At 36.6% G+C, this 20,829-nt stretch overlaps 1 protein-coding gene across 1 annotated transcript in view; it reads right to left on the bottom strand.

The window, feature by feature from the left end:
- Positions 1-20,243, bottom strand: part of LCP2 (lymphocyte cytosolic protein 2) — a 33,118-nt gene extending 12,875 nt beyond the window's left edge. The window contains exons 1-8 of the mRNA XM_009914043.2: positions 19,909-20,243; positions 16,310-16,372; positions 12,555-12,601; positions 5,213-5,278; positions 4,268-4,299; positions 3,391-3,425; positions 1,823-2,024; positions 956-1,056 (exon numbers count right to left, since the gene is read on the bottom strand). Coding sequence (XP_009912345.2) covers positions 956-1,056; positions 1,823-2,024; positions 3,391-3,425; positions 4,268-4,299; positions 5,213-5,278; positions 12,555-12,601; positions 16,310-16,372; positions 19,909-19,986 — 624 coding nt within the window. The 5' untranslated portion in view covers positions 19,987-20,243. The remainder of the gene's footprint in view (positions 1-955; positions 1,057-1,822; positions 2,025-3,390; positions 3,426-4,267; positions 4,300-5,212; positions 5,279-12,554; positions 12,602-16,309; positions 16,373-19,908) is intronic.
- Positions 20,244-20,829: the final 586 nt, after the last annotated feature.

Here is a 20,829-nt window from a genome sequence, read left to right as displayed (position 1 = left end):
TGTTGTATCTTTTCCCCTTCAATGCAGCAGGTGTTAGTTTTGAAAACTGGTACTGAAATTAGTGGATGTGAATTTGAAGTTGAGAAATATGTATTAAGTCTGTGTTACTGACTATTGCTGATGGAGGCAGGGGGAGAAAGGACTGTTCTTTGTTACTGGGAGAGCTGGGGTCAAACAGCATTTTGTTGTCAGCAGCTGCAAAAGGTGTTAGCCTCTAAACCTAGATTTCTCCATACAAATGCCTTCCAATGTTCGTTCTTATTCCAAAAAAATAGAGCAGCAATTTGGGACAGCAGTCTTGAGAACTCATGACACCTAAAAGTCCTATGTGTTTTAAACATATGAACTATGACACTGGATCAGACCAAAAGTCCCTCTATCACATCCTAAAAATTACCTTTACTTGTATACATGGCTAGGTCTAATGTACATCTATCTGTTCTGGCATACAGTGAACCTATAGTGCCAGTTGTAAACAGCACAATAGCTTTCAGTTTTGAAGTAGTCACAGTACCAGAAAAAGGAAAAAAATTCTGGGTCATCCGGGTTCTCATTATACAGTCCCTTATATTTTTATGTGATCTTAATTCATTTGGACAATTGATAGAAGTATAGCTTGGAAAGACTTAGCCTTTTTTTCTTTTTACAAATATCACTAAAGAAACAGAGAGGCATCTATTACAAATCTATAATTTATATGGGAGAGGCATTCACAACTGGGTACAAATTCCCGGTATAAGAAACAGCCAAGTAATGTGAAATAATTTAATATACTTGTCCCATGAAATTTAATTGTTCCATGAAAAAATGGGCACCCTGTAACAGAGTTCAAATCTATTTTGATGGCTGAAATTCTTCCTCTACATACACTATTTGAATAAAAATGGCATTACACTTGGACTTCTAAGAAGGTATTGGCAAAGGAAATGAGTGAAATATTAAGAAAGAAACATACAGAAGCACCTCTGCCCCCAAATGAGGCTGGCACTGGGGATGAGCCAGGTCGCTGGGGTGGTACTGGAGGCTGATGTGATGATCTAGTTGTTGGAGGTCTGTCTAAAGAAAACAAAAAATCTCAAACTAAACAACTACACAGAGCTTGGTTATTTTATTCTCATTAGATCTTTATGAAAAAGAGCCCTTGCAATAATCTGCATACTTAAGTTACTATATGATAAAGACATTGTTTTAGTATATAATGGACAGTTGCTTTATGATCAATGTTGTATTGGGAGTTAGAGGCTCGCCTGTCCCTTTGGCAGTGAGGTAACTCCATGTGCTAGTCTGTTGGCCCACACTATCTATTTTCACTGCAGTGCAGTGACTGTGTGAAACACCAGCCAGTCTAAATGGCAGTTTAGTGCTTCTGTATTAGGCTTCACAACTGCAGGCTGGTGAAGAGTCAGACATAAAAAAATGACAGGCAGAGAAAGCAGATCTCTTTCTTTTCCCATTTTTCACTAGAGTTTTTTGCCACTGTTGTGACAACTTGCTGTGTTCAAGGTTGCATTACTAAAGCTAATGCAGTATGCACATATGTTTAAATTCATGCAGATTCAAACCAAAGGCCAAATAATGCATACATCACACAAAATAATCTTTAATCCAACAGAGCTTGTCTGAAGTAGAAAATTTAGCTTTAAAAGTCACAAAGCCACCAACGTGCTGTAAGTCTGTGTCACTAAATCTTGTTCATGTACTACACTGTTGACTTCAAGGGAAAAACCTTCTATATTCTATTACCAGCCACCTAAAATGTGGCTGATAATGTGTGAAAATATAATTTACACATTATTAATAACACCTAATTTTTAGTAATTACCTATATAATCTGTGTTGTTTGCAAGTGACTTGGCAGGAAATATGACATTGTGGTGTGCTTCATCATTATTGGATGGAGGTGGCTCATAGCCATCACTGTCATGTTCTGCTTCCTCAGGTTCTTCTGTTGGTGATTCATAGTCAGCTTCATCTTCCTTTTCCTGGTCGTCATCATCAGGGCTTTCATAGTCATCATCTTCATCCTGGCAAATGTACATAAAAGATGAGTGCTGTAACGGGATACTAAACACTTCAGTGCAATTTCCTTGTAGCCTTTCACTGTGGTATTTTTCACTGTGGAGGATATCAAGTTTTTACAACCAGTTTGAGTGAAAAAATTCTTTGTTGAAATAAAATGGTGAAAGGAGGCAGCATTTTATTAACACATACAGCGCTCAACAGCTTAAGAACAGAAATTAGTATCATTTTATAACAGTAACTGCAGTAGAAGGTCAAGGTAAGGTGACAGCTTATTGAAATGCACAGCACCTTTGTTTTAGGTAACAGACAAGGCATCAGTGAACAGTTCACTGCTTCCTAGAAACACACTGCAGCAGCAGTTGATGCCTGTTGATATTCGTTCTTACTTAATAGCATGTACTCTACAGCCTGCAACTCAACTTTTTAAAAATGCTTCAGGAAAAATGAGGTCTTTGATATGGGTCGTGGTGCCTTCCGCTGACCAGAACCAAAACAGCTTCGTACAACTTGCAGGACCTGGTAAGATCACACTAAAAATATGGTAGCGGTTGTTGCACGCACCTTCTGTGCCATCTGCCAAGGCTTACAAGAAAAAGAATACTCAGTTTGTCGTTGGTATCTTGGCTGAAATTTCCAGACTAGCTCTGTATTGACATAGACCCCAGGTGCTCTATAGGTGGTTACTTTTAACTTTTGTGCTCCCAAAACAGCAGCACATCTCCTGCAAACTTAGTAGCAAGTGGTTTTTAAAAATACCTCTCCATTTTTTGCAAAAAAACATTGACACTGGTCAATGTAAGAGATCTTCATAAACCCGGACTGTGCATCAGTCAGCTTATCCAGTTAGCTAGCTGAGTTGTGTATGCTTTATCTAATGATGTTTACCAATGCATTTTCTGTGCTGAAAGGCAAAAGGAACATTTACAGTCTAGTTGGCTTCAGAGAATTAGATTCTTCAACAAATCAGCTCTAGAGAATAAAATGGCAAGTATTTGCCATTGAATAACATAGCAAAGTTTCCTTTACTAGCCACCTCCTTTAAGAGCTTGAAACAGGTACATAAAATTCAGCTGAGGTTCTGGGGAGACCTGGTCATAGGCTGTGAGCTTCTACTTGAGCCAGTGGTATATAGGACTGCCATTCTGAAGCTCTGCCTTGCATTACTGGGGGAGACCCTTTTCTCAGTGAAGAAATTTGTGTGCAGCTACTCCAATCATTCATGCTCCTGCTTCTCTTTCTCCTCATCCTAACACCCCCTGCCATTGCTCACTCCATCTGTGCTGCCCAAAGTAGATAATGCAAGAAATTATAGACCTTACAGAAGAGGTAATCCGTTCAACCAGTAAGTTTTGTTAACCTGATACTCACAAATGAAGACCAGCCACCGTCTTCTTGACTGTATCCTGCGTAAAGAAGCATAACCACAGGCTTCTTAGCATGTACAACTTTAAACTATCAAGATGTAACTTGATGAAAAGGACACAACAAATCCCAGGTCAGTTCTAAACCACAATACTGTGTCACAGGAACAAGGTAGGTCTTTCAAAGGCAGGCAGGCAGGCAGTCATGGAAGGTAGTACGAATAACATTCTGATTCAAAACTAAGAGTATAGCTGTCCTTCTATGAGATGATGTATGTGCTGTTACTTCACGTTTGTCCTACACTTCCAGTTTTAAATATAATTTGAAGTAGAATGCTTTCAGAATGAGCACAGTCTTCTTATCTCTTTGTTTAATACTATTTTATCTTTCATATCAGAAATGTTTTTTAATTTGACTAGTACTGAGCAAACGTGGTAGCTTGCAGAAGTTCTAAGTGCTTGTGGCCTATTAAGAAAATAATTGAAATTAAAATTCAGAACACGACAGACATCTAGAAGCTTACCTCTAATGTAGGGTGCTGCTCGGAGTAGGGGCAGGGAACAGAGATGTTGCAACAGAAATACATAAGCACTGATACTATGTATTGGGTCAAAGAAAGACAGTTTGGGAATGCTCATGTAAATGTCTCTGCTCTTGCCTTTCTTCACCATCTTTTCTATCTTAAAAATATTTTTTCTTACTTGTTCTCCTGTAACTACTCTTTATTCTTTTTGCAACTTCTTTGTGCTCTCATCTTTTCCTGTTTGTTGTTTTGGGTTTCCCCCTGCCCCCCTATTTACCCTGCACTGCAATGATTAACTTACTATTTTAATATTTTTAAACACTTTTTGTTGTTAGAGACTATTTGCCAGTATACACTTACCTGGATTTTCAGGACATTTTTGTGTTTGGGCCCTACAACAAAGATAGAAACAAATAAATTCCTTCCATTTGCAATTCTTAAATATTTTGAGCATACTAAAATCTACTGCAAATAAAGGTAATGGTTAGCTTTAACAGTAGAATGAAGTTTATATAGGTGAGTTTAACTCTGCCCAAAATGCCAAAAACACACTACTTCATGTGTCACATACAGGATCCTAATGTAAGCGGAACTGTCTCAAAAAAAATTGAAGTCAGTGAGGTTGAGTGTTTAGAAACAATGGGACTCAGTAAATAAATTTACCAGGGGCCCCAGTCCTGAAAATAGAAACTTTCTTTACTAATTCCATTCAAGCTGCTGAAAGTCGAGTTAATACATGTTTGTAGGGCTGATAAATATTTTTATGGTTTTCAATTCTGGTTTTGAAATCTAGTTAATGCAGAGGTGTAAAATCATGTTATCAGCTGATGTAAAATGATGTTATATAGACTAGACTTAGATTTTCATTGTATATGAGTATAAATTGTTCTTTTCTCATGCAATCTTCTTGCAATTTTTGCTCTTTTTCTATTGCAAGAATATTATATTCAATGATAAGTCATAAAGTATTAAAAAGTGTAACAACGCATAGGTCTGTGAAATGCATTAATGATGATTTATTAATGCAATAATATGTGCCTAGGCTTTATACCATTCCTAAAGATTAATTTACTTAGGTGGAAGATTGTATGAAATTTATATGTTACTTGGATCCGGACATGGCTGAAGTATCTAGGGTGTTCATGGGCTTAGGCTTTGCTATTCTTAGCATTAACAAAACAGAGTTTTATTTTATATAATTTCTAGGCTTTCCCTCTGACCCAGGTATTATTGATCAAATGGAAAACAGTCCAGAAAAGATGTATCTGAAAGCTTTGAAAAAGAAAGCTGCATTGTTTTACTTACCATTTTGGAAAGAAAGATAGCCTCCCTTCATTTCTGTTTATTTCTTGACTTAATTTACTTACAATTCTATTTAAAAGAAACACAAAAATAGTTTAAAAAAATCCTTGAAACTTAGTAATTTTCTTAACTGTTTTCCCTCAATATTTACTAAATTAAATCTGGTAATTCAGAACTATTATTTATTACATGGTAAGAATATTTAATTTATCATTTTATTGCAAAATTGCACTGTAGCATATCCAATTGAAAACTAGACTCTTTTTACATAGATAAAACCCCATATTGTTGGATGAAGTTTAAAAATAAACATTAAACCTGGCAAGCCTCAGAAGCTTTGGGTGTGGTAGACATCACGCACTAGAACACTGCTTTAAATAATGGCAATTGCATTTCTATTACTTTGCATGGAAAAAGCAGATAATGCTTCAGGAAACAGCTTCTACCAGGCTTATGGCTGCAAAAGCAGGAATTAAATGTATCCTGTGTCTACTCTCAATTCTTTTTGTTTCCTTCCCTCTGCAACCAAGATACACTGAATCCAGCATCCTTCCAGTAAAGAAGGTGAAAAGGTTGATTTAGTTCCATGTTATAACATATTGGCAGGGCAGGGCAGAAATATTCATGGAACATATGAAGACTACAGCTTTATGTCTAGAGAGATGTTTCCAAGTGGATGTGTTTGTATCACTCGTGCGTAGTTTGTATACAGCAGTAGGATGAATAACAACCAATGAAATGCAATCTTGAGTAAAGTTTCAGTCAGGAGCATGCATTTATGCTGCTAATATTGCTGGCATAGCCAGCACAGACATCTGGGACTGAGAGTTTTTATATTGACTTACATCCTGAGAACAACTCTGAGGTTGCAGGACAGTCATTACTGAGATTAACAGAATTAGGTCTGCTGAGAGCAACAGAATTCTGCTTTGCTAGTAATGAAGTTAGCCTCTATGATTATTTTGTTTCAAATAAAGTTTTTGTTTCAAAGAAAGAAAGCTTATGATGACTCATAGTCTGATTCTTAATTCTCAATATTTGTTTTTGAGGAAAGTCCCACCAAGGAAGTTCTGTGCCAACCAAAGCAAATTGGTTACGTACATCTGGTTAAAAATACCACATTTTACTTGAGCTTATATTATTTACGTCTATGAGAGACAGTAATTGTGGAAATAAAAGTGGAGAAATAATCAAGAACTCAACAGGTCTGTTTATCTCAGACTCTAAATTCTATAAAATCTTGTATTTATTGTTTGTTAGTGCAGAATTCTTTTCCATGCATCTTAGATCTGGTCAATCAAACTTTGTATCAGTATTGTAAAATCTTTTTTTATGGCCAGGCAGTTACCGCTCTGTTTTGTGTTTCTTCTTCTTTCATGTCTTTTTCTGACACTCAGCAATAATAATCCCCTAGTTTTTTCCAAATTACTTCATTTGTGCATCTCTTTTATGTCTAACTGCTTTTCTGGGTTGGGACTTGAGGAAGACAAGCTTTCAAGCAATCTTATACTAAAAAAAAAAAAAAGCCAACAAAAGCATACTTTGTTGTTGTTGTTGTTCCTGAACCATGCTAAAAATTTTTCTCTCATTTTGAACATCCCTTCTCTTGCCCTTGCTACTTTCCTAATACTGACCTTACTGTAATTCAAAGATAAATTCAAGGCAGAGGGTTGCTCTCTGTTTGATTATAGAAAGTGCTATGGGGACAGATCAGGCTGCCAGCAAGTATCAGAGAACAAGCAGTTTCAGATCAGTATGGTCATGCTGTCTGAAAAGGATGAAGATGGGTCATTTGAAGTTAAGGATATGTATTCAAGGATCCAAGTATGAAAACAGAAAGGCAGAGGAAGAATTTTTTTTTTTTCTCTTTTAAGACAGTACTTTGCAGTTTTCTGATTTGAAGCAAATATTGTCATACTTGCCCATTTGATATGAGCACATGCACAATTGTTAATAATGTAAGAAGGATTACAGCTGTCAAAATCTGACATCATTATCCAAGAAAATTGTATAAAGCAAGAAAAATGCCAATTATAGACATAGGACTCCTCTTGCTCTTCTTCTTTCCCATGCAACCAAAACTCCTCTGCACAAGAAATTTCCTTCTGCTGCAGGGGATAAGGAAGTTGCTGTGTGAACAATAAATTCCGTGTGAAACATCAGGAAATGTTTGGGGGTGAACAGTGCACTGCGTATACCAGTGCTTTGGTCGAGAAGTGCATTACGGAACTTGTGTGCTGTTTATTCTCTGCTGTAGAAGAGGTAGAGGAAGGATCTTTCATAATATTGTGTTTATTTTCAGCTAAAGAAGGAAAATGAAGATCACTGGGGTTAGAGCTAGTAATTCTTTTAGTTCAGGCTTCCATGGGTGTGAATGAGACCTAGTGTTTGGAAGCTTTCTAGACTAAACCTGGGCTGGCTGCTATGAGGATTTACACCAACTGGTTTTTAAGGAAAAACTGAAAGGAAAAAGTTGCTCATCTTATCCTGCTGCCAAAAATTAATCATTTGCTGCTTAAAATACAGTACCTAATCTTTACTTCAAGTTTATTTGAAATGCTTCAAACGAATGGCTCAGAGAGGTTATTAGAAGAAAGCAAAGTTTAGAATGGTAATACTTTAAAAGCAATGTTATTACAGAAGATGGGTGCACTGAGCAGCTGAGTCTGTAGCCATGTGAGGAAGGAAGTACCAAAACCGCACTGCTTTCTGAGTTGTGGGAGTGGATGATAGGAGAGGATAAGGCAACAGCACTTGCAGAAAATGTTACTCAGACTTCTCTTTCTCTTTTTACCTCCTCCACCAGACACTTAGCTTAAAACTAGCAGGAAGTCGAAAATTAAAAAAAAAAAAAAACCACACGACCAGCCCCCAAAGCAGTACTCCAAAACTGGCTTTTGTTTGCTTAACTGCAGATATTGTTGTTGTGAGTAGAGTCCATTCTACATGTAATGGCATAAAGGATTTAAGATGAGTGAGAGATGGAAGGCAAAGTCCTCTAGGGCCAGGAAATTGCATAGTTGCATATTGAATGCTGTCGAGCATAGTTTGTGATGGTCGTTGTTTTGGCGTTTGAGAAAAGTCTGTTGGGCAGATGCAATACAATTAAGTTGGCTCCAAAACTGACTGAGTATCAACAGCCTTTAGCATCCCATCTGAGAAAGCATGTGTACACACACATTCATCTCTGCCCAAGACATACCTTTTTGAAAGAGAAGGGCATTAGATTTCCTATTTTTTGGTTTGCACTTTGACTCTCCCAAAAGTAGAACAACTTTCAGACTGTGCCATGTTTGTAGGCTCTGAATGTGTCCCATTCAGAACTCAGCACACACATTGCCGTGTTTGAACTGGCAGATGCAATTATATACTTTAGTGCAATGATGCTCTTTTTATTACTGGAAATTTTCACAAGTGTTATGGGATATGCTATAAGCGGTTATTCTGTATCTTCGAACAGAAATGTATATATTCAAGTAGAAATACTATGTGGTGGCATTTTCTGTTTAGCTTGAAGAAGTGCCTGAAGCTCAGCATGTGTCCAAGTACTGCCTTTTGAACCGGAGCCTTAAACCAATCAAGAATCTCTCTTCACTCCCTCTTCCCTATGTCTACCCAGAGCAGTTCAACTACAACACAGAACTGGCAAAGACCAAGTGGCTTTTTCCACCTCCCTCTTGCCTAAAGGAAAGGATGAAAGTGAAGTGGTGAATGGGGCTGTACTCTGTCTTTTGCTTTGGGACCTTGTGCCTGAGCTACACCTTTGATTCTACTGTGCATGTAAATGGGAATGAAAGAAAGGCTTCCATGTTAAATAAAAATATAGCATTAAGCAAAGTTAATTTTCTAAACTTCTCCCTAAGATTGCTTTAATAGCAATATAAGTGCAAGAGGTCTCAGGGTTCCAAAGAGTGACAGCATCATCAAAGTAAATATTCTGAATGAAATTAAAAACTTCATATTTATCAGAGAAGCCCCAAATGGAATAATGGTTTCAAATTTGCAGGTTTATTTAAAGGCCTAGATATGGCAAGGAAAGGAGGGCATATGGGTTTCCAGTCATCTAATGCTCTGTTTGGCACAGCTTTATGCATAAGTCAAAGATGAGGACAACTTTTGGTTTTGATCCTCTCTAATACTCCATGACAAAGGCAGTCTTCATTCAGTCTTCATTTTCCATCCTCCACAAGTTATCACGCCCCAATAGACATGCGGGATAGATTTCCTTAACCATGCCAGTGAAGATCATCTTGTGTACAAGACCTTAGTATCTCTTGCAGGCATACAAGAAAGTTAGGTTGTGACTGCAAAGAAGAATGGGAATCCCTACTGAGGTAAATGAACTGTGGAGTTCATGATCCCTCAAGAAATCTGTGTGTGACCTATGCATATGCAGGTGCAGTGAATCCTGTGCAGACTTATTGTCCATTAACCCTTTTGCCTGCAAAAAGGTAGCCAGAATAAAGTTTGCAGGACTGTCTGGATGCATCAACTACTTTTATATGGTGCCCTTGTATATGTAAATTTTTTAGCAAAGTTTTCAGTAAAGAGTTCAGCCCTTTTAATGGAGAGTTTTAAAGACTTTATGAAGTATTGTAATTTTCAAAATAGTGTTTAAATCCTTTTTTGGTATTTAAAAGCAAGCCAAAAGAAGATTCATGAAGATGTGCACCTGTAACATGGCTGGTGGAGATTAACTTTCAAAATAATAATTCTGTTAATAATTACAGAATATTGGGGGGGGGGGGTATTAGTTTCAGGAAATGGCTTATCATACTTTGTGATAACAATTGTTACTTACTTAGACACTTAAGATTTTTGTAAAAGTCACAGAATCATCCCCAAATAATGACACAGTTATATTCAAAACTTGATCAGTAGATTTGCTCAAATGTAATATATTTACTAAAACCACATACCCAGCTCGGGAGGTCTGTATGGATGTAGGCTGTGGTTTGCAAACGTTGTATAGTTGCAAGTGCTGGGTTCTATTCTCAGTACATGTAGGTCAGCATAACCCTGCTAAATTTACTGGAGAACAGTATCTCTTGTATATGTGCTTTTTATTCACTCCACTAGCCAATGCTTTAAGTGTGACACTTGCCATTTATATTACTCATTTTTACAGAGTATGCTCCCATTTTAGCACCGTTGTTAAGTATCAGCTACTATAACTACAGTATGCTACCGTGTCTTTAAACTTGTAGAAAAATTCTTCCTACTAGGTGAGGTTTGCATCATGATATAAAAGTAAGGCGTGAATGTGTTCTAGTAGAAGTCAACAATGAGTACTTTCTGTTTTGGTGAGAGTGTGAAGATTCTGAAGTAATGAAATTAATGTTAAAAAATGTCAGGTTCTTCTACCCATGAATTTTATTCTGTTGGGGGTTTTTTAGTTTGGGGGTTTTTTGTGTTTTGGTTTTTTTTTTTTAAATGCCAACCAGTTCTCTTTCCTATTAAAGATCTAAATCCTTGCCTTAAACGGTGGCATTACATGGAGGACCCCCACATCACACCAAACTTTTTCTATCTATATTCACAATATTCTAGTGAATTGTTTCCCTGTTTGTAGGTGTGGAGAAAGCTGAGAACAAGGGCATTAGTTCCAGAACTCTCATTCAGATTTATTAATTTACTTATTTCATTTCTTCAAGTTGTGCACCAAGCTTCTCTCTTCTTTTAAAGCTCTTCATTTCAAGTTCTCTTCTTGTTGAGAAACCCAAAAGATCTGACTAGAAAAGGCTGTTCACTTTCTGCTAGAGTGTTACAAGGTAAGTGGACTGTGAAAATCGAATTTTCAAAACATTTTTGAGATATCAATAGATTAGACGAGGAGATAGGAGCAATTCCACATTGTTAGATTTCATTTTAACTATCCACCTATGACATTAATATTTCTTGTATGTGTGTGTTTATTAGACCTTCCACTGAGCACTTTTGACTCATGAATTTAAAAGGAAATCACCAAAAGTTCTCAAAGTTAGAAATTCAAACAAGGAGAACACAAGGCAATTTTGCCAAGGGACTGTTAAGGAGGGACAAATTATCAGAGAATTACAAGCCACTATGGTAAGATGAGTTTTTCAGACAATCTAGTGTAACTCTGGTTCCTCAGTCTCAGTAACCATAGTTAAATGTTCGTTTTAATTGACAGTAAGTTCAAAAATGCTGAGACATCAGGGCATCTTTTTTCATGGCATCTGGACCCCTTTACTAACACATCATACACCACCAATCCCTATCATCAGGAAATGTATTGTGTGAACATATAGATACGATCTTAAGAAACTTGTCATGTCCGAGGCTTTCAAGTTCAAGTCCTTGCATATCTGAGCTGAACAGAGGTATCCTCTTGCCCTCAGATCTAGCCACCAGCTTACTCATGAACACATGAATGTGACAGACTACACAGGTATTTCAAAAATTTTCAGTACTCTTAGCTTCACCAGAACACCTTACACAAGCTCTGATGTACCAGAACAGACAAAACAGACTGTATCTCCTGTAGCAAAATCAAGATATGCATACAGGGAGTGAGTCTGGAACTGGGAAATGAGCAACAAAGAAACAGCCATGTTGGAACAACTTGAGTTCCTTTTTTCCTTTTCTTTTTCCTCCTTGCTTTATTTAGAAGACCATGGAGAGCTCATGGTTAGGAACATTCTAACTTGCAGCTTAAATATGTACCAGAGAACTCACAGCAAAATAAAATCCTTCATTTTTCACCACGAAGTATTAGAAGAAGCTGATTTCTGTTACTCAGTATTGACTTAATGAGATTATTGTTCTTCATTTCATAACTTCTATGAAATTATGAAAGCTATTCAGATAAATTAGAAACTTTTTCAAGTTTCCTAATCCACAGGAGCTAAGGAAAGCTATTTAACACTAAATCAAATGTTCCAGACTGATTTATCTGTAACACCTACCTAAAGGAAAAGCACGTGATGAAAATCGCTTGAACTTCTCAACTGTTGTGTATATACCTGACTTTTTTTTCTTTGAGTTAAAGTCAACAGTAAAGCAGTGAAGAGTTAAATCACACTTGGAAGGTAATACTTGCAAAAAAGTTTAACCTTTGTGTAGCTGCTGTCAGTCAAAGAATTTATGGATAAGTTCTTTTGAACATCCCCCAGACAATTTTTTTTGTGTTGCATCATTGTGCTTGAGCAGTCATGACAACACTCCTTTTATTTTGAAACATTCTTCTTTTTCTCTCAGTACACTGCAATAAGCAGGTCTCTAACTAATCACCTGCAAATCATTTGCCCCATATTTCCTATGAGTTTTTACTGCAGACCAGCTAAGATAATTTTTAATGTCAAATTGGTTTGGCTTTACTTACGGCACTCTGAGTTTGGGAAATTTCTGAATATCATTTTCAGACATGTTCTGGAAAGGAAACACATGGTATATATCACAAAATTGTTCATGGAACACCCTGCAACTTACAGAAGTTTGCATATTTAAAAATGTGGCATGAAGTTTCAACTGATAGGAATATAAAGTGCATAGAGAAGCGATGCAAGATAACAGCCTGCCCATCCCATGGCTCATGTGAACCCATTTTCATAAAAAATCTTCTCTATATTTTTTGTATTTTGCTGGATGTTGGTTTTTACTTTATGTTGCTGCCAGTTGTATTAAACTAGCAGGGAGATTAATGAACATCATGTATATTTGTTTACACACAAAGGACTTTAACAAAATAATCACATCTAACTTCCAAGAGAAGTATCTCTGTAACTAGAATGTTTTAATGATAGCTTGTTAAAAAGATCTGTAAGGAGAAGTAAAATCTTAAACCAGCTCTTACTAGATGAGAGTTGGGCAAATTTGTTTAACAGCGGATGAGCCATTCTTCCAGGATTAATTTCAAATTAATGGGGCTCTGTGCAAAATTAAAGTCAAGTCATTTGCTTTTCTGATTTGAGTTCTAATCTTCATTGGTGTTATATTGTCATATTGACTTATAGGCAAGGTTAAAATCCATCCCTGCTCTGTTTCTCAAAAGAACTGGAAATAAAACCCTTTTCTGCAACAGCTTTCTCCCTAGAGATTGGCAGAGATACTTAAGATAAAGCACCTGAACAGACAATAAACCAAAAAATTCCAGTACTATTTTTAAGTCTTCCTTTTTATTTTTTTTTTCTCTTTTCTTTCTTTTGCTTTCTGGATATTGCTTTTCATTATACATTGCCATCACCTAGCATACAAGAAAACATATCCTTTATGTATTTATTATTAAAGAAGTCTTGAGATACTATAATTCATCTCAGTGGACAGTGTCAAACATTTAATAGAGAGCTACATCCTGGTAACACCCTGTGCTACTGGTAATGGGTGTGAGTTCAAAAGAACTCACATGGTTTGCTTGAAATCATCATCAGTGGCATTCTTCCTGGCAATTTTGGAATTATGCTTCTCATGCTAAATAAGAAAGGACAGAATATTTCAAATGCTTTTTTAAACACTTGTAGGTTTAAGGCAATGTGCAATGAAATGCCCTTTGCAAAGGGCTGTCCCTGGTAGGGAAGGCAAACTCCTACCATAGATTTTAATTTAGTGCTATTTTACTTCATATCTTTTTAGTACAGCTAAAAAGTATGGTATTTAAGTGACTTCAGAAGCTAGATATATTGAATTCCTTCATCTCTGCGTAGTGAAATCAGGCAAAATTGTTTTATCAGGCAAGTTTCAGGGTAAAACTGTAGATTTTAAAATAGAGCACCATTTGCTGGAGTTTTGTGTGAAGAACCATATCTGTAACATCACAGTATATGTAAAATCACATGTTCTAGTGGAGATGTAGCTGGAAAACTCCTTGGACTTAAAAGCTGCCTTGGCAGCCTAACAATCCTTCTGGAAACTGGGATGGGGGACGGGGAGAGTGTTTCTTCCCCCTTCAACCATAATACAGCAATTAGATTGCAGATTACTCCTGACCTGAGCTGAGATGTGCTAAGTCTTGAGAGCTTTACTGATGCTCCTGCAGAGTCAGCCCCTCTCTTCTTCCATCATGTGCAACTCCAAGTTTAGGACAGATGAGTGCATTATGAAAACTTTTGAGAAAGTGTTTTGTTTAGTTAATCACAAGCTTCGCAAACTCTCTTTGGAACATGGATGATAGTCTGATTCTTTCTGTCTTTCTTACTGCTAACAATAAGAAGTTTCTAATTACACTTTGGTTCACAATGCTATCAATGATTTTCAGGACAGAACAAATCCTATCTGTGTTTTCCAGCACTATTTTACCTCTGGGAGTACTCACAGAAGTAAAACACAGAAAAAATGTACCCCCTTTATGGAAATGTTCTGCAGGATTTACTGCAGAATCATAATTTTTTCTAAAGACTTTTTAAGCTTCTCTCTGGAATTCTATTGTGGTGATAAACCTGACAAATATTATGGGTTTAAACTCCCATAAAAGAACTATGTTGCCATTTTAAATATTAGAGAATTTTATTTGCCTAAGTTACATGGAATCCCTCTGGTTTTATTGCTGCTACATCTCAACTGGACTTCCCTTCTGGTAGCCAGTAGATACAGAAATATGACTTTGAAACTAGGATGTTATTCTGATGAATAAGACAGCAATATTTTTAGAGTCACATTTACCATATAAATCTGACAATAGATAAAAAGCCTGCAAGCATTCAGTCTTAACAGTTTCTTCTGTGCAAATGTAATTTGGCAGTTTCCAATAACTTACAAAATGTAAAAAGATATTTCTTTGAAAAAACATTCATACAGAGAAGCAATTTTTTTTTCAAGATTGCATTGTACTTTAGAATATTCTACTTAAAGTCTCCTTTTATTGTTCTGTTTAACAGGTGAACCTTTTTTGCATTATACAATTGACAAGTAGGTCAAAACCTTAAAAAAAGTCTCAGCAGACATGAGCAGCTGCTTGCTTACTTAATAGAAAAGCATCCTTTGAATCTACTAGGATGCTTCTGAAGAAATGCTGTGCTCTGAGCTATGTATTTACAGAAACACTCTGGAAATAATAAAAAATTACAAAAATTGCTTAGGAATCACACAGTTATTGCTCTTGTTATTTGTACCTCACAAACTTCCAGAATTTCGTAATGCTTCCAGAGCCAGAACTCCCATTTCAGCCACAGATCCTTAGTGCTTGAGCTAAGGAGAGTTTCTTAGGGGTTAGTAGGATAAATCCTGTGACACGCATCTGAATAATTCTGACTCCACTCAGTAGGAGGGAGGTGTAATATCCCATTCCTACAAAAGGTGTTTGAAAATTTTTATGGCGCATTTCAATGAAATGTCAAAAAGCTTGATACATTAGGACAAGTAAATAAAAAATAAGAAGGCTTTAGAAGAGGTATGCATAGATTTCCCCACTATGACTAATTATAGAGATGATCAAAATGACTACTTTTGGGGAAAATAGAGTAGTTGTTAATATTTGGAAATAAAATAAAATAAAATAAAATGAAGTAATAATAAAAGCCCTTACACATCTTCATGGATGTGTATTTAAGATCTGAAAACAGCAGCTCTATCAATGGAAGTTATCAGCTTTTCTAAAGTTAAGCCAAGTTGTTGGTAAAGCCAGGAGCAATGTTGATTTAAACCCACTGGGACTTCTCTTACTAGTTTTGGTGCTCTTAAAGTTCAGTGATTTTGTGTACTGCTGCACCAGAAATCTGATTTTAACTATAGAGGCATGAAATACTGTTTACAACAGAAGGCCAGTCATTCTGACCAGGTCTGTGTCTTCTTCAGTAGAAGAGGACAATTAATAAATGTGAATTTTCTGTAGTTAGTATTTGAAAACAAGCACTTCCTATAAAGGAAGAGATGAATTCAAGACAGGATTGTGGTTTTATAACTTCTCTGTCAGTTTAAAAAATACTAAAATATATGCATATTAAACAACATGCTTGGGTTCCCAGCATTCCATATTTAAAGCAAGATGTCTGGCTGATTTTACCAAAGGTGTTTACTCGCCATATTCATAACTCAGTAACCATCTGTGAGCTAAGTACTTTGCATCTGCCAATGCAAAGTAAGGAGGAGTCAAAACAATCACTTGATTGGAATTTTATAGGAAGGAATTTTACAACTCTTACTTACCAAAAACCTTTGTCCATTAATGCTGTGCTTTCTCACGACTTTCTCACAGTCCTTGTACTTTAGCTGTCAATGAAAAGAAGATGATTGTTGTTGAATGGATTAAGACACTTAGCCATACGGCTAGCTTTGAGCAGGTGCTTCAAGTTACCCTTTTGTATACTAGAGCCTGTCTAAATAGCTCATTTTGTTCTATAAACATGGATTTTTAAGACAAGGATTCCTCAGTGGACTTGAGGATTTTCAGTCATTTAGGAACATGTAATTCCTCACATTTAAAAACCATCTCACAGTTGCCTGGCCCAAAGAAGTACTTGGAAAATGGATAGTTGTGGAACTGACTGGGATGAACAGTTGTGGAAAACAGCAAAAACCTTAGTATCTTGGAATACGGAAGCCCTGATCCCAGTCATTGAATTCGTTGTTGTGATCAAAAAGCTGCTGCTTCTGCATGGACATGTCACTTGTTAAATCCTGGAAATTATCTATAATATTTGGAAAGCTTTTCCGCAATATTATGTTTTACACTAGCATTTAGGACAAGGACATGCATTTTAGAAGTTGATCATGTACATAAGAAAAGAAAGCTCCTGGTCCTACAAGGCAAAAATTTAACAGTAATTTGAGGGGCTTAGGAAAAAACAAAAATGAACAAAACAAACAAACAAAAAAACCCCCAAAAACTAGCCACATCTAGCAAGACATGACTCTTAAATATTTCCAGTAGGTGTCTTAAGGTTTTCTGTATTTGAACAGTAATAGCATAATGTGAGTACACAGCTTATGTTTTTGATCTGGCTAGAATACATTTCTTCTGTTTCAACCTGATCAAGTCCATACCAGAAGGAACCCAAAGAGCAGGCAGACAAGTGACTTTTTGGAGCCTTCAAGATAGAAGAATGGCTGTGGTCCTGCCTGAAACTTTAGTTAGTGAAAGTTATGTAGGCAAATGGTCCTGTGCTGCTGGGAGAATTCCCCTAAAGCAGAGGACATCTTATAGGGAGCATTATGTCCTTTCTTAGTTCTATCCTTTTTATTCGCTTTAAGGAATAATCTTGTAACTTGGTGTTATATGAGAACAGATCCTGAAAACATCTGAACAGCTGACAATATTTTTAGGAGCCACCTTCAGTTACTTATATGCAGAAACAGACCTAACTCTGCTAAATATTTTAGGATACAGATTAAAACTTTTGTTCAGACTGAGGACTTAAACCTGTAAATAATGTTTCTTTCATATGATGAGTGCTATCATGACATTACCAGCACAAGTCTGGATGCAGCAGTGAGCAACTGCTATGCTTGGGAGAACACGTCGATGTGACTGAGACCTAATCTCATTCTTCAAGTAATTGATGAAAAATACTGTTTAGCTATTAAAAATAACCCCTGGGATATTACAAATACGAACATCTTTGCTTTTTCTAAAAAAATTTACAGTCTTTAGAAATTATTTGAAGGTTTGGTTCTTTATTGGTCCTTCCCTATTTTGAATGCATGGTTTAAATTAAAATATGCTTTAAGTTAATACATGTAGAATCATAAATTAGATGTTATTACTGTTAAGTATGAAGAATTCTTATTTGACTTTATTCATGCCAGTAATACATCATAGTACTGTTACGTAAATTACTGATGTGTATGCTGGCTGAATTTTGCAAATATGAAGGTGTAAGCTAACAATGAATTGACGAAAATATTACCACTGTCCTGTGTCATGACCAATCACTTCAGGTGAGAGAAGATTTGCGTGTGATTGTCCTTTGAAAATCATCCCACAATTACCTCAGTTTAGGAGGGAAAAAAAATTGCTTAGCCCTCTTGGACCGGAATCCTGGACTTTGAACATATGGCTGCATGCAAAATATATTAGTCAGTTGCAAATAAAGCATTCCTAAGGTATAATATTTGGCCTTTTAATATGTGTGAGGGAAATTGTATTAGTTTATCTGGGCAGAAGACCTGGTTACTTATGGCAGTTGCCCAGAGCTGTCTGACAGGCTGACATTATTGTCTTACACAGATTTCTTAGATGACTTCAAGCAGCTTTTGCCCTGATTCACCTCCCCAAAAGTGGAATGCCAAGATTATCTCTGTCCTGGGGGGTATCTGGATCAGTAGAGGGGAGGTACTCAAAAATTAGTGTAACCAGGCCCATTCGGTTATGATAGAATGTACAGTTAATCCTTTTATCACTGTTAAGAGTATCATTATCAACTCTTTCAGGAAGCCATTTCCCTTCTCAGTCTCTTGGAAATGGTGATCCTAACCACCATGCACCAGTGTTGTAATGTTTTTCGTATTTGAATTTGACTGTTGGTAATGATCTCATATGTTCCATCTCCAATTCTTCGTTTCACTTTCCTGTGCCACTAACCCCTGCACCCTAAAATTAGAGGTTTGCAAGTAGTTGGCAGTTTCACTTCTCTGGAGATTTGGTGGACATAGACTTTGTGTTTGGTCTGTTTGTCTTTATTAGCTAGTTTTGCATTCTAGTATCAAACTTGCCTCAGCTCCCCAAATAAAACTCTCACAGAGTTACAGGAGCCGTTGAAACAATAAATTTCGCACGATTTCAAAATGAAGCCCAAACTGTTCCAGGTTTTACAAGTCTAGTCTGACACCTCACTTGAAAATTAACGAGCTATGCTGGCATTACTTGAACATCTTCCCAAATCTTCTGATTGATCTGAATGTTAAATTGCAGGCTGACAGTTTTGGACTTTGGGAGGAATGTGTTCTGTTGCAAGGGAGGTGGAGCAGGCACTCTCTCTGATGTGAATTGAAAAATGAGAAATTTACAGAGAACACATGGAAATGAAATTTCAGTAAAAATGGCTCAGTTAGTTACACATTCCTGGGCAATTACAAAGTCAGCATTGCTGTGCAGAGGGTATATGTTGGCAATGAATTCCTGTATTGCCTTTCAAAGTATTTCTTCAGTATTGTAAAATGAAATTTATAGATTATCACAGGTGAAAAAGATGTCAAAAAACCCCCAGAAATTCCTAGCTAGGCATACAACATAACATCAGAAAAAGTAACAGTGACAGGAAAGAAGGGGTAGCTAGTAATCTTGAGCCATGAGTTTTCCCCAAGAAGTTTTAGAATAGGGAAGTCAAACCAAAAAGCGAAAGGTTTTTCCAACTGAGCTTAAAAAAATTAGGAGTCTGTGTACCCATAACTATTAAGTTCCTGGCTGGGTTCTCATGGGTTTGATTAGCAAAGACATTCAGAGGCTCATCTGTGAACACCCAGCAATTTGAAAAAAAATCTCTCTTCTGAAAATCATTGAAGACGACCTAGAAAACTTGTAATCTTCACACATAATGTCAGCTGTTAATATATGTTACATCAACAATTGTTATAGTAAAGTGTGTATTTTCTCTGAAAAGCTACGAGTGTCTCTTATACCCTATTTAAAACACACTTTCAAGATTCATTTATAGATTTCACTGGCCAGTTTAGCTCAGCATTGTCTGTGGTTTTGCTTTTAGTTTTGCAGCAGCTTTGCCCATTATAAAAATATGTAAAGTTAGCACAAAGAATGCTACAGTAGTTTGCTCCTCAATCATACAAAGATGAAACATAGTTAAACTTACCGTCCTAAAATACTCTGCTAAGTCATCTGCGTTCCATGTAACCACATCTGAACGGTAGGGAATGTTTCGCAAATCCATTGTGAGTTTTCTCCTCTAGGCAGTTAGAGAATGTTCATAGCACTACTATCGATGAAACAGCCATATATTCCCTGTGTATGACCACCTCCAGCGTGTCCAGTAATTCCTTGCCTAATACCCAGCTTCTTCTGTTTAAGACCTGTTTGGTTGTTTTTTTTTTTAAATTTAGAACTGTGTTCTTAGGACATCCAAGAGAGATACTGCTTCTTCTAATACAAAATGGTCTCTTCTCAGAAAAGTTGTCAGCTAGTCAGCCTTACCACTTCCTTTGTCTGAATATAAATAAGTAAACAAGGAAGCACAGCAAAGTGTTGAAAATGTTCTGCCTGCTACATAAAAGTAAGCTCCTATGGACCCTATTTGCTTGTAATTGCATACATAAATATTTACATATTTACACACCCCATGCAGTATAAAAATATTGGCATATTATCTGCACAGACATTGGTTACTGCTTCTGTGCAAGTCTAGCCCAGGCAAGCCTCATCTAAAGAAAATGTTCACTTAAGATAAACTTCTTCAACTTACCTCACTACCTGAACTGAACCGTCACATTATCTTTCTTTGATTTGAACAACAATAAAAGGTTATTGTTGGAGTTGTACATAAGGAGGTATGCATGAATTAGGGATGGAATTACAGTCAGCATGCCTTCAAATAAGGAATCTCTCAGTGAAACTAAAAAATGGACAAGCGTAGATGAAAAATTATTACATTGTCATTGTTTCAGTGCTCCATTTTTCAGCTAATTCTAATGAGGATTTTTGTGTCTGAAAAAGAATCCACAGAACCATAATATTACCACAGGGACATGATAGACTGCATCTGTCATGTATAGCCAGT

The sequence above is a fragment of the Haliaeetus albicilla genome, chromosome 27 (genome assembly GCF_947461875.1).
Source record: "Haliaeetus albicilla chromosome 27, bHalAlb1.1, whole genome shotgun sequence".
In the NCBI taxonomy this organism is placed as follows: domain Eukaryota; kingdom Metazoa; phylum Chordata; class Aves; order Accipitriformes; family Accipitridae; genus Haliaeetus; species Haliaeetus albicilla.
The sequence above is the reverse complement of the archived record's forward strand: the minus strand, read 5'-3'. Positions and strand labels throughout refer to the sequence as shown.